General features: G+C 37.2%; 1 protein-coding gene across 1 annotated transcript in view; it reads left to right on the forward strand.

The window, feature by feature from the left end:
• The window catches only part of LOC121422914, a 73,729-nt gene that overhangs the window by 5,291 nt on the left and 53,790 nt on the right, over positions 1–14,648 (forward strand). Inside the window, exon 2 of the mRNA XM_041618156.1 lies at positions 13,706–14,001. Coding sequence (XP_041474090.1) covers positions 13,706–14,001 — 296 coding nt within the window. The remainder of the gene's footprint in view (positions 1–13,705; positions 14,002–14,648) is intronic.

A 14,648-nucleotide genomic window follows, 5' to 3' on the forward strand; every position in this document is an offset into this window, starting at 1 on the left:
AGGTGGACTTGACCTTTAAACATGAAAACCATTTAATTTTAGAACACTCGGAGATGCGATCTGACGTGAATTAATCACCTTATATTTGTTTGATAGATGGCAGTAGATGACGAATATCTTCCATGCTGGGAGCACCATTGTGTTGCTGGCGATGAAAAATGAGAATGCAATTTTCTTGCTTTCCAAAATAACAATGCCGCAACCATTAGTAGATTAGCCGTCAAATAATTTACACGACTTATACATTAAACAACGTTGCTTCATACGATAAGCTTAACACACACACACACACACACCCATATATACCCTTACACACACACACGCGCACACACACAAACGAAATGACTCGAATTGTTTCAATTGTCATGTGTAGAATATGACACCTGCATTTCATGGAGGATATGGGGGGGGGGGGCGAGTAAAAATTAAAGGGTGGCAATTTAGGCCTATATTGCAATTAACCACGATGTGATTTATTTATGATCGCAGGTTCAAACCACGAAAAAAAAAACCCGAGAGTGTATCGATTGATATAGCAAGGGTTTGTGTGTGTATGTGTGTATATGTGGGGACAGATCCGTCTCTGTCCCATTTCAGATCATGGCGCAACTTTCCATCCCAAATGGAATAAAAGCCTCACCCAGAGCAAACTTGCACCCTGGTTGGAAACGGATGCACTTTGGTCAATCTATCTACCACTTTTCCATGACAGGTTATGGCGGGAAAAACATTTAGAGCATTCTTATCATTGAATGTATACAAAAAAGAAAGAGGGAAAGCTACATTAATGATGATTATTGTGTGTCATATCGGGGCGCCAGCGCCTATTATGGGATTAGTTTACGGACTTTGAAACAGAGGATCGTGGGTTCAAATCAAAGCCATGGTGTAGTTTCCTTCAGCAAGGAATTCATCCACAGTGTGCTTCACTTGACCCAGGTGAGGTAAATGGGTACCGGCAGGAAGTAATTCCTCAAAACAGCTGCCGTGTGCACCTGCATCGGTAGCCTAGCTTATATAGCCGGGGTAATAATAATAGCAGGGCCCGCTGGGAGAACAGTTTTTGGAACTGAAGTGGCAACCCGGGGTAAATATACCATTATTATTATTATTTTATTATTATCATCATTCTTCTACACAGGATCAAGTCCGTATTTTTTCTTGAATAAATTTGCTCTAATAAAAAGCACCAAGTAATTTCAAGTGCAACTAGGAACTTTACACTACTAATGTCCGAGAGTCTTTCTTATCAATCTCGTTGTACCCAAGATAGCTTTCTGAATATCGTACATCCGAACAGTGGCGTACCGTGGGTCACGGCATTGGGGGGGGGCACCAGCAAAAACTTCGGGTCACTTAGGGAGCGCGCGAAGCGCGCTCAGTTGTCAGGTTTACTGACCTAATAGAGATATTTTAAGGACATGCCATTAAACGGATATGTATCTCTCTGATTAAATAATGCGAAGCGCGAGCTGAAAATTTTTGATATTGAGGGCTAAAAATGGACATTATAAGCAAATTGTTTTGTAATCATGATACTTAACTGTCTCGCTAAACAAACAATGCGAGCGCGAAGCGCGAGCTAAAATTGTTGTATATACTGACCCTAAACAAGGAAATATTAAGGATTATATTTTAGAATCCATTAAGAGTATAAATATCTCACCATAGTCATCTAATGCTAGTGCCATCCTTTGCTGATTTTGTTAGAATTACATCTAAACACAGTCATGAAGCACCTTTTGTAGTCATGTAATCATGATTATCATACGCATCTTACTAATCAAATACTGCAAGTGCGAAAGCGCGAGCTGAAAATTTAGGAAATATAGACCTGAAGAGGGGCATTCTAAGGGTTGCTTGTAGGAATTTTCTAAGACCCTACGAATTTGACTAACCAAATGATGCGGGCGCGAAGCGCGAGCTGAAATTTTTGTATATATTGACCCCAAACATGGATATTTTAAGGACTATAGTTAGGAATTCATTAAGTCAGAGTATACATATCTCACCATAGTCATCTAATGCGAGTGCCAAGCGCTTGCTGATTTTGTTATAATTACATCTAAACACATGGAGTACTTTTTGAAGTCATTGTAATCATGATTATCATACGCATCTCACTAATGAAATACTGCGAGCGCGAAGCGCGAGCTGAAAATCTAGGAAATTCAGACATGAAGAGGGGCATTCTAAGGCTTGTTTGTAGGAATTCACTAAGACCCACGTATTTCACTAACGAAATGATGCGAGCGCGAAGCGCGAGCTAAAATTTTTTGATATTCAGATCAGAAATATTGACATTTTAAGGACTGATTTTAGGAGTTCATGAAGAGCAGAAATCTCACCAATCCACTAGTAATGCGAACGTTAGCACGGACAGGAAATGTTCTATATCAAGACCTTAAAATAGGGCAATAACTTTCAGTAGTCATGAAGAATATATCACTACTTAAAACAATAATGACTCTAATTGTGAGGAAATATATTATTTTGTTGTATATTGATTTGAAAACCGGAGGCTTTAGTACAGCAGTTTTATATATCTCGTTAAAAAGTCTATGTGAGCACCAGGAACAATGAAGACACAATTAAGCAAATAAAGTTGTGAAAAAATGCTTCTTATGTTATATAACATAATATAACACTATGATAAACAACAATTTCTTCTTTCCCCCACTATACGTTTCTCTTCCTTTTTCCCGTTTCTTTTCTTTTTTTGGCCAGCCGATTGGGGGGGCACGTGCCCCCCCATGCCCCCCCGTAGTTACGCCACTGCCGGGATAAAATCCTTGTCACTCCCCCTCCCTCACACCCGACTGGATGAATAAAGATCCATAGATGCAATTCAATTACAAAATGGAAAACATATATTTAAAAAAAAATGGATTACACAAAACTTTGAAAATGAATCAATTTATGTTTAAAACGATACTTAAAAACCAAGACGGGATAAAAAAATCTGGGCAAAAATAGTCGACCAGAGGAAAACATAAGAGGCACTGCAAAATTGCTTTAAAAAGAAAAAAAAATGTCCATATAAGATTAGATATAAGTAAGTAAGCAGTATATTGGATATCATGTAGGATCATGAAATTTTACTTTTTTGATGCGGATATATAATTTTTGTCAGCTCGGCTTGCGGGGTTTCTATACAACTATTGAAATAATTTATATTGCAAACGTAATTGAAAAGTAAAACCGATAACTGAATCAACAAAGTTCAACATGGGAATAATTGCATTGGAGAGGCATCTATTGATCGACTTCTGAAATGACATACCTTTGATATGTCAAAATCCTTTTAAAAAATCAATAAAGAAGTAGAATTTAAACATGATCGTTCAAGTCAATGAATTAATTTTCAAGCAAATTTCAATTCTTATACTCTATAAACATCCTCAATACAAACCCTGGATCACAAAACAATATATGAGGAGGACATAACAGCACAGAATAAAGCTATAACCTTGGTCACCACAATTTCTTCTGCAGAATTTAAAAAAAATGTTCTGGTGTGTAAATTAAAACCAAGATTGTTAGTCTTTAATCCTAGTATTCACTCTTCAGTACAGAAGATGGTATAAAAATGATGTATATTTCGTTTTATTTCTTTTTATTTGCATATCCATAATCAATATTGATTCTTTTGAAAAGCTGAACTCGGTCTCTAAATATTATTCCGTAGGACTTTCTTGGACAAAGAAGTAAAAAGATTGTACTATTACAAACACACCACCAACAACAAAAACAACAACAGTAACTACTACAACTACTACTACTACTACTACACTACTACTACTATACTACATGTACTCCTACTACTACTACTACTACTACTACTATACTACTACTACTGTACTATTACTACTACTAACTACTTATAATAATAATGATAATAATAATAATAACTACGATGATAAGCCTAATTACAATACTATGAAATCTCATGATAATGTTAATGATTATAGTAATGATGAAAATGATAATAACTATAACACCCAAAACTCCATATCTTCTCGAGATCAATGACCGAACATTTTAATTTCAATGGTAATTCAACATTTTGAAAAGATGAAAAAAATGACGTCTTGCCAATCATTTTTTTTTTCAATGAATAGAAAAAAAAACATCCGGATAAAAACTACCAGAGTTTACCGTAAGCATGGCAAGTTATTTTAAAATGTTCTTACAATCCAAGATTGTAAGTCTATAATCCTGGTCTTCAGTACAGAAGATGGTCTAATAATGAGGTATATTTAGTTTTATTTCGTTTTATTTGCATATCCATAATCGATATCGATTCTTTTGAAAAGCTGAACTCGGTCTCGAAATGTTCTTCCGTAAGACTTTCTACTTTCTTGAACAAAAAAGTCAATTCAAGATTGTAATTTCTTAGTATTTTTCAGACTAATGGTATGATGATGTAAAATGACAATACGTCAACTACTACATTTTGATTTAAGGGGACCTTTCTCTGTCTCTGTTGTTTAGGCGACAGTTTTATCTACTTCTTCTGAATAATTTAATAGCTTGTATCAATATCACTATAATCTCGCTAGTGCTGTAAGGTTTTGGCTTTTGCGATAGTGATGATAAACGGGGTCGCAGCCAGCACTTCACGAAGGATGAAAAACTTTGAAATATGCAAGCTATACTTAGATTAGACGAGGCATATTGTTCTCTTATATATTCATCATAGACACGAAAAACAAAATGGTGCTCATGCGTGAGGTTACCATGGTAACAGATGAGACGCAAACCATAGTCATAAAATGGATGTATACAGCTGCTTTGCTCTGATGCTTTTGGTAATCACAATTTGCGTGAGTGGATGATGGCTTTTCATTGAAAGAAATTACAAATTGAAGAATCCTCACCAAAATTGTAATTTAATCAAGATGAATTAAGACGACTTTCGCTTGTAAAACGACGTGTTTTGTTGTGATTGCTGTTGCTTTTTATGGGGGAAAGGGGGTCAAATTTGTGTGGCCGTCATTGGACTTTTTAATCTTTGTCATCGAAAATAGGTATTTTCATGCACTGTGTAGAAATACCAACACAATGCCTACAATCATGAAAATTGCTGTTCAGTCTCGAACTAAAACACGTAAGACAGTATGATGGAAATGTTTTTGAAATATGCGTGTGTATTGTGCGTGGGGAGGGGTTCCCCTGTCCCCCACCCCATTTTTATGCCCTAGTCAGAATATATATACAGACTTATATTATATTCATGGGTTCAAATGAAACGCAAGACTAAAATAAATATATAATTTTATATGGATTATTGCTCTTTTAATTCACATCCATTCCCGACTAAAATAAATATATGATTTCAGATGGATTATTACTCTTTCAATTCACACCTATTCCCGAAAAAAATGATCTTTGGCTTTTGTACTACAAGTAACCACGTACCACCAGTTAATCTCCCTTGTGTATATTGCGAATTGAATTAAAGGCACATAGTTGGGACTGGTTGTAGGGCTCAGGAACGGTGCCACAGGGGCATGAGGGGTGTGGTGGCGTCCCCCATTATGAGTTTTTTAAGAGTAGAAAAAAAAGAGGAAAACAAAAATGAGAAGATAAAGTCAGGGAAGGGTTTCATCAACATTTTCGTACGACCAGTCGTCAGATATGACAATTTTCCCTGATTTTGAGTTACTTTGGTAACTTTGAATAAAACTGGACTTGTCGGATAAGCCGTTTCATGAAACGACCCCCAGAGGAAAGAAAAAAAGAACAGGAAAATAATGTTTGTGGTTGTATACAAATCCCTGTAGTAGAGATAGAGTGAGAAAGGGAGAGAGAGGGAGAGAGAAAAGCATTATTGATCCTCGACCCTTGTTGACATACATTTCCCATTAATGTTTGCTTATCTGCGTGTGGCTAAATACTAAAATATTGTATACAATATGTCAAACATCGTGTTTCAAGAAACCAATTTACATTTTCTATTTTAGTCGGTGTTCAAACTGTTGTGATCGACCAAGCTCACTTGTTGTTGGTTCAACATTTGATTTTTTTAAGAGTGTCATCACTCTTTAATTAACTATTCTCTACGCGGGACCTGGAAAATTAAATGTTTTACCCTTCTCCATTTATGATTCGAGTGAGCTGATGTCATTCAAGTTCTGAACGGGATCGATCGGGAAGCATCAAAGCGAACTATATTCTCATTCGGTTATTGAACGACAGTTATGTTCGGTCAATTGAAAAAGTATTATGTTTACACAAATTGTAAAAGTTCCATGGCACAATGATGATGGCTATTGTAGTCGCGTCATTCGTTGATTAAATCAAGAGCTCAATTTTGTTGGTTAAATACAGCTTGAAATCACGTGATTCAGCGACGGAGAGGGATGGATATGGATTCCCTCCCCATAGAAATATTACAGACTTATGATAAAGGGTATAAAATACAAAAGGACATTATTTAAGAAACGAAGAAAGAGTAAAATTCCTCTAATTTACTATGATGATATTTTCAGTTATATTCCTACGCACCACTGACAGATCCAGGGGGGGGGGAGCACAGCCGGCCTGTGTCCCCTTGTAAAATTGCCGTTGAAACAGAAGTGTGCCCCCCCCTTTTGAAAGTGAAGACCCTTTTTTGTCAATATTTTCCTCGGTAAAATTAACCCCCTCTCCCCCCCCCCTTTTGAAAAATTCTGGATCCGCCCCTGCCACGCCCAATAATATTATTTGCAATAACCTACTTTTCTTGTTACTCTTTCAATTTCACATGCATGACTGGCAAAAAAGAATAAAAGGATATGTAGGTTTTCAATTTTGGGACAATATTTTTGCTGATAATTAAATGGTGAGTATATAGTTGAAATTAGTATTCAAAATTTAGAGACGCGCAAGCGTATGTCGGTCGAGCGTATGGCAAGCCGTTTTAACATTTACTCACATTTTCTGATATCAAGAATTAGATTCCTTAATATTCAGAATTCATTTCTTGATATCAAAAATTAGTTTATTGATATCAAGAATTCGTTTCTTGATATCAAGAACGAGAATCAAGAATTCAGTCCTTGATATCAAGAATTCAATTCTTGATATCAAGAATTTCCATTTGTTAACTACAAAAAAAAATCATTTTTTGTTCTTCATATGAAGATAAGGATGCTAGTGATGATCCCTAATGATAGTGATAATGATTTTACACAGTTAACAAATGGAAATTCTTGTTATATAGAATTGAATTCTCGATATCCAGAAATGAATTCTTAATATCAAGAAATGATTTTATGTGGTTCACAATGATAGAATTCTCGATATAAAAAATCGATTTCTTGATATCAAGAGATCTTGTCCTGAAGGCACGCCATCATCACTAATTCCTGCATATATATTTATTCATTTATTTGTTTATTTATGTATTCATTTATTTATTTATTATTTTTATCATTTATGCTCAGTTCATGAATGATTTTGTGCTTTTTTTATTTACTTCAAATATAGACACAAAGTCCTTGTTAAACTGTATTTGTTTTTTATCCAACGTAGGTATATATTAAGAAATATTCTGATAATAACCAAACCAGCTATATATTCTGTTTTGTAATTTGCATTCCAATCCAAAGAAGAATTTACGAAAATTCGGGGAAAAAAATATTTAAATTTCCCAAATTTCTCTCATTCTAATAAAGTAATGGGTAATGGTGGTGATATAAAGATGAGGATGCTAGTGATAACGATGATGAAAATAAGATGAAGATGGTAATTTTGATGATGATGGTAGTGTGACAGTGCCGATTGATGATGATGATAGCGGGATGATATTTATGACAATGATGTTGATGGTAACGATGTGATGCTGAAGATTAAGATTATGACGACGATGATGATAGTAAACCTATGATGGTGATGTTGATCAAGATAGTGTTATTGTGATGATGATAATGGAGATGATGACGACGATAATGGTGATTAAGATGAGATAATGAAAAGATAATGATAGTGTTGATTACGAACATGGCATAATGATTGATGATCGATGAAAATAATGCCAGGGTATATATAGGGAAACCGGTATTTCCATACAATATGCCCCGTAGGCCTGCGCCTGGAGGGGGGGTCATGGGAACCGCTTCACGAGATCGAGGGGTGTGGCGTTACCCATTGTGGTATTTTGCCGGGGGTTTTGCCGTGCCGGAGGATAGTCACTCCCATGTACATCCCGTGCTTGGCTAGCAGCGGTATACCCGACATGTCATGAGATCATTGATACTGACTCGAATTTTGTGTGGTAATCAGCTCTTTATTTATAGATATATCTTGATCAAGATGTTGGTGATAACAGAATGAAAGTGGATTGAAGAAGGAGGTAAGTAAACTCGATATGATATAACGTTAGTGAAAGGCCGGGGTGAAAGATTAATGAACACGCATTGCAACTTTCTATTCTAACAACTCGATTATTGACCAAAATTGAGACAGCAGCTCGAGTATGGAGTGGCGAAGACCCCGGGCCAGGGCGAGTATGGGATGGATAGAGTCACGATAGAGTCACTCTCTGTTTCATCAATTCAGTTGCTCCACTGGACTACATCTTGTTTTAAACACCTCCTCTGTATTTGTAAAAAAAAAAAATGTTTATAAAGTCCTCCAAGAAGACAAACGTCAGCTCTTGACTGAATAGTTCAGTAGTGGTGTCAGAATGATTTTTTGGGGGGAGGGGGGGGGGGGGGTTGAACTAGAGCTAGTTGTGGATGAAGATGTTGATATGGTGGTGCATGCCTTGCACCTTTCATTTGGAAAACAGTGGTGATTTGGATGGTGCGGCCATCAGATCAATTGCAGTAGGTTCAACCTAGACTGAAAATATGCTGTTTTGCAGGAGTTCGTATTAACATTTTCTGATTATTGACGAAGGGGATACCGCGGAGCCAGACAAAGTCTCAGCGGAGTATATCCCTGACAGGAATACACTCATTTATAGACCTGTCTAGATTCAATCTTACTTAGATCTAATTATTTTAACTTTGAATATGATAATCAAGAATGTGTGATGCAGTATATATACATGTAACAATAGATCATCTTGGTTGCTGCATGATGAATGAGTGCTAATTTTTGATGACATGTTTTTATAAACTTAATTAAACTTAATTTGGACATTAGACTGATACTCCCAGGTATCTTAATCTCATATGTGGAGTCTGGACGTGTTGCATGATGGGACTTACTCAATAAATGCATTGTTTGTTGGGGATTTTCTTACTGAAGAAGCCTCAATACCAAGGGATTCTTATGTTTATTATATCTTCTTATTCTGTCCCTTTTGCATCGGGATATTCGTAACTAATCTTGATTCTGGGAACATCCATCCATCGAGAGTATGTCTTCTACTCCAATTCAAATTTGATTTCATATCCAACAGGAGATGAAGTATAGTAATTATTTTCATACAATTACAATTACGTGTACATTCAATGATATACATGGTAATCATTTTAACATATTATGTAGATTAAAGAAATCTACATAACGCATAATTAATAATGCATGTGACGGTGACCCCCCCCCAAAAAAAAAAATGGGGGGAGCTGACCATCCAAAACATCAAAATCAGAGATGGTTAAGCCTCCAATATGAAAATTTTGGGGCTCATTTATTTCTTTCAGCTAGAGTGCCAATATTCCCTTACTCCAGCCCACCTATATGCCATATTGATACACCTGCCCATTACCAATTGGCATGTACCATAGATTTATTTATTTCTTTGAATTAATTTATACAAGATAATACATGATCAGCACAGCTGTTTTACATTATGGTCCTGACACAACAGGTTTGAAGTTTGAAAAAAAAATGAACATTAACAAATATCATCAATTAACTATAAAAAAATAACAAATACAGTTCAATAACTATTTTATATAACAAAATGACAATAGGAAAGTTGTGATAGAAAATTACAAGAAAACAATATGTAACTGAATAAATGAAAACAGTGTATATTAAGTAGTCACTAAAAAAATCTGTAGAAATAGACAAATACCTAAAAGGTGAGCAAAAACAAATGAAAGAATGAAAAGGAATGGAAAGATGTTGGAGACGTACCCACTCACCTACCACCTCCCACAGATGTATGCCCTCCTCGACTGCCAACCATCTACAGATGTAGATTGATCCATCAACTACCTAGATGTCTGCGCACCGAACATTTTGAGTTAAGATTTAACATAAATTTCTCTTCATTTCACAAAATCTTTCAGATAACAATGTTCCTTATATATTATGAGTAAGTGTACCAAATATCTCGTACAAATTTGAAAGACATAAAGGATTTCCATGGAAAGAACCTCAGGCAGTCATTTCTTGATTGAAAAAAAAATTGTATGGTAGGGGGTCCTAAAGCTGCGCGGGTCCTAAAGCTACGCACTCATCGCGCACGCAGTTTTTATGGCAAATGCGCACTCTGTGTTTGGAACTGTGACTGCAGAGTGACGAACGATTCCTATTCAATTTTTGCTACAGAGGCTGCAGTAAATCTCTAAATGCAGAGAAAACTAACAACTGTTTCAAAATTTTGAGTTATATTCACTTTAATTTCATTTTATCCTGAAATAATGTGAATAGATTTTAGAAATTGAGGCACAGAAATACCTATTGGCATGATAAATCGAGTGTGTAGCATTAGAACCCCTTCTACATCGGTTGGCGAAATCAAGAGGTGTTCGGAAAACACGGCGGGATTTTCGTATATAGTGAGTTTTGCGATATTTTCTTCTTGGTTAAGGATCTTTAGAATGTTTGCCACAAATAAGTGAAAGATAATTGTTGAAATATTAAAATTGGTATCGTTTTTCTCGTTTGAAAACAAAGTGTGTGGCTTTAGGTCCCCCCATCATACCCCATGTCTGCGCACCCATTGACTTTGCACACGATTCAGGGATTTTGATGAAAAAGGCCGCATTTTGAGGCCGTTACATGAAATGCCCCAAATTCATTATTTTTCCATCATTTTGAATTGGATTTTTTAAAATGATCTGTCTATCTACCTTGCATGTGTAAATTCTGTATTCGTTGCGTATCTTCTTTTACTAGAATCGCGCAGATACGCTTGTGCGCAGACAAGGGGGACTGCGCAGACTTAGGGGAACTTGCCATAACATCTCGCATAGTTGTTGATATGCCTCCCCAGACCACCATCCACCTGCCAATATACAAATAGTGAATAGGCATAGGCGGTGAAAGAAAGAGACGCTATATTCAACTCGGCTAACGCCTCGTTGAATAGAGCATCTTTCACCTCGTGAAATCTCACACCATTGCATGAATAAGGATATTCACTATTTGTGTTGTACAATGCCTTGGAATTTTAGCGAAAATATGAAAAAACAAGGGTTTTCCCTGCAGTAATCTATGAAAAAAGAGTAAAAAAATTGAAAGCGAAAAGCAAAATCCAACAAGCGCATGACCTTGGGCAGCATTGCACATTTAGCCAGTAGGCTTTTACGCGTATTGCACCTTCATTTTATTGAGCGCAATGAATTAAATCGTATTGTGACGTCACCTCCTAAAGCCATGCAATGGTACATTTTGGATGGTACGTCTTGTGTGCAATGGTACAAATGTTTGACATTCAGTCTCTCATTTGCTTGCGTACAACCAGCTAAGTAGACATTGTATAATATCAGCTCCCTTTCAACAACTCGCCATTTACTATAGATGTCCCCATGGACCCCAACCATCTGATGATGATAGCCCTTGATACTTGTGACTCACCATCACTATGTAATTACTCCTATATGCAATCCCGGCTCCTGCAGTTCTCATCTGAAATGTTGCACGACCGTTTCCTGGAGTACCCTTGTAGTTGATGTTCCCCCATCGTGCTTGTGGGCACCTGTGGTGTCCCAACCCATCCATCTACTCTTTAATAATCCATTTTTGCCATCGTGGAACGACACCTTTTGGTTTAGGCCTAGCTCGTTCAGCGCAGCAGACAACCATCCTACAGAGTTGAGTGACCTTCTGTAGCCCCCCAGTGGTGGTCCTTGTCTTCCTCTGATGCACGCCTGGGGGGGGGCACTCAGTATATAATGCATAGTGAGTAGGTGCCGCGGAGGGGACCCCAATTTTTACACTCAAATTTCCGTTCCAAGCCAAAGCATAGCATTTTCTTATCGAGAAAAAAAGAAGAAAGAAATCGGCTCCAGAGCTTCGCATATTTATTCGTTACGCCGTTCCAGTCGCATTGTTCCGCTACAATGAGCTGCAGTTTTGGTGAAAAGCGGCTGCAGAGCACTGTCCGACCAGCGCCTCTGTGCGAGCGCACCCGGCGGCCATGCCGCCGGGCTAGCTGCATCATACATGCATACCCGTTCCATAGGGATGCATACGCACTCACACGCTGGCGATCCATTCCAAGGACCCCCGTTTTCACAAACATTTGTAGTTCCGAGGACCCTCCTTTTAACAATTTTTTGTCTCGCCAGGGGCACACCCCCACAACTTTTTTGGTTGAATTAATGCCCCCCCCCCCGATGCACGTCTTTCTTTACCATCAAGACGCACCTAATGCCTCGTTTATATACAGACTCTGTTTTGCGATAAAAGCATTGGCATTACGATTGGTTTTCTACAGCCCGATCAGGGTTTAAAATATCTTTTATAACTGAGTTCTGATAAATCTCAAGCCACTATTTTGGTGTGAAGGCTGAACCACTCAGAATCATAGCCGATCATACCATTGTTTTCATGCCACTATGATAATTAATAAAGTTCATTTTTTTACCTTAAAATGATTGGTTAACATTGGTTTGACCTTTAAAAAATCTGAGCTATAGAAGGTCACACTTGTCGCCTGTGTCTGTGATATTTTACACAAATGAAGCCCAGAAAAAATTGTGTTCGAAAATAATTATTTAGTGCTTCAAAAATTGAAAAATAAAGTGACCGGAAACACCATCTTAATTTCATCCCATACACAGCTTATGTGTACTATTTAGGCATCTATAAGACGCCCATTTACAAAATCGGGGTTTGCCTTGTAGTTTTAGCTTTTCATTCTCAATAATGATTGTTTTTAGGGTTTATAATTTCTAATACATGCACTTGTACACATGTTTCATCTTGGTTTGAGATTTTTTTTAATCAGCTGCTCACAAAGTTAAAAATACCTTTAAGACCCGCAAGCAAAAATACAAAACCCCCTAAGTGTCAAGTTTATAGGTAATCATGTATCTACTCAGAATTCAGGACAGTATATTGATCTCTGTTCAAATTTCCTCATCAGATATTACAACCTTTTATTCCAATGTCTGGTCGCAGACCGCAGACCAATTATAGGGTAGTCTGCGGGCACAGACCCTAGGTTTTTAAAATACGCATAGTACGTGCACAATGCTAAGTCTGAAGTAGAGAGACTGGATTGAATATGTACTGTGGCTGCCAAATGCAGACAGAGTTTGGCATCTACTATTCACTGTAGATATGGTATGATTGGTTAAAGTGTCAAATATGGGTCTGTGCTTACAGAATAATCATAAGGAGTGCAACCGCTGGAATGTTATCACTATCCGTGAGATGGACAAGGATTTATCATTATTTTAAAAGTACAAAACAGCAAAATTGGCGTTAATCGGTGTACACTGTACATACACCAGTCATTATACTCCAGTGTTACTCATATTAACTTCCCCATGATTTCAAAAATGCATTTGTCCTTTTATTTCAATAATAGATGCTGGTGATGTCTTCAAGTGGCCGTGGTCGACAGAAGATGACCTTTCATTACCTAACCTAGCGCAATTTCGCCATGGAGGAGTAATAGCTTGTATTGATGACCTTGATCATTGTCAGAATGGATTTACAGCCAGCTTCAACATTACACTGGACAAAGTCAAGGCCTTAGACAGTGGCGATATTATCGATTTCATGCCAGCGCTCAATCCCTCAGTCTATGAAAGCTACTGGGAAATGCCTGTGTCGTTGCGTCTTGAAGAGATTGACCCGAAGCAACAGATAGGAATTTTTAAGGTACATTCTATGAACTTTCTTCAGAAATTCACCTGAAGATAAGTAGTACTTAACATAAAATGTTCACATAATTTTTCAAAATGATATGAATGGATGATATCTGCCAAAGTTGCTAAAAAATGCCCGTCTGTTAGGGTGTGTTCCCTCATGTTTTTTCCTGTGTTATAGCCAACAAACACCAGGAAAAAGCATGCAATGAAATAAGATTTAAAGCAAACCTGAATTATTTTGTTGCCCTGAAAGAAAATGCATTCTTGGGCCTGTAACACAAAACTTAGCAATGATCGTAGAATATTTTTCTACGATCGATTCCATTGACTACAATGTACAATCAATGGTGAAAGTCAAGCGTATGATCAATTGCTAATCTTTATGTCATTGGCCCCTGGTGTATGATACACACTTTAGGATGACTTCCAACCGTTAATTCGCTATCAAAATTAGATTTCTATACCAGGGGGTGTTTCACAAAGATTTAGCATGACATAGAGGTGCATAAAAGCCTGGTTGCGTGCGTTGTACATTACGAAAATGTCCCGTTTGATTCTCGACGCACTTCGGACTGCAAACTGCGGTCGTAAACCCCACTTTTCGTTTGCAAAATTTCAACAACATTTCCAACCCCGATAAACCCATCTTGGCCAGGT

Source organism: Lytechinus variegatus, chromosome 10, assembly GCF_018143015.1.
Source record: "Lytechinus variegatus isolate NC3 chromosome 10, Lvar_3.0, whole genome shotgun sequence".
NCBI classification, from domain to species: Eukaryota; Metazoa; Echinodermata; class Echinoidea; order Temnopleuroida; family Toxopneustidae; genus Lytechinus; species Lytechinus variegatus.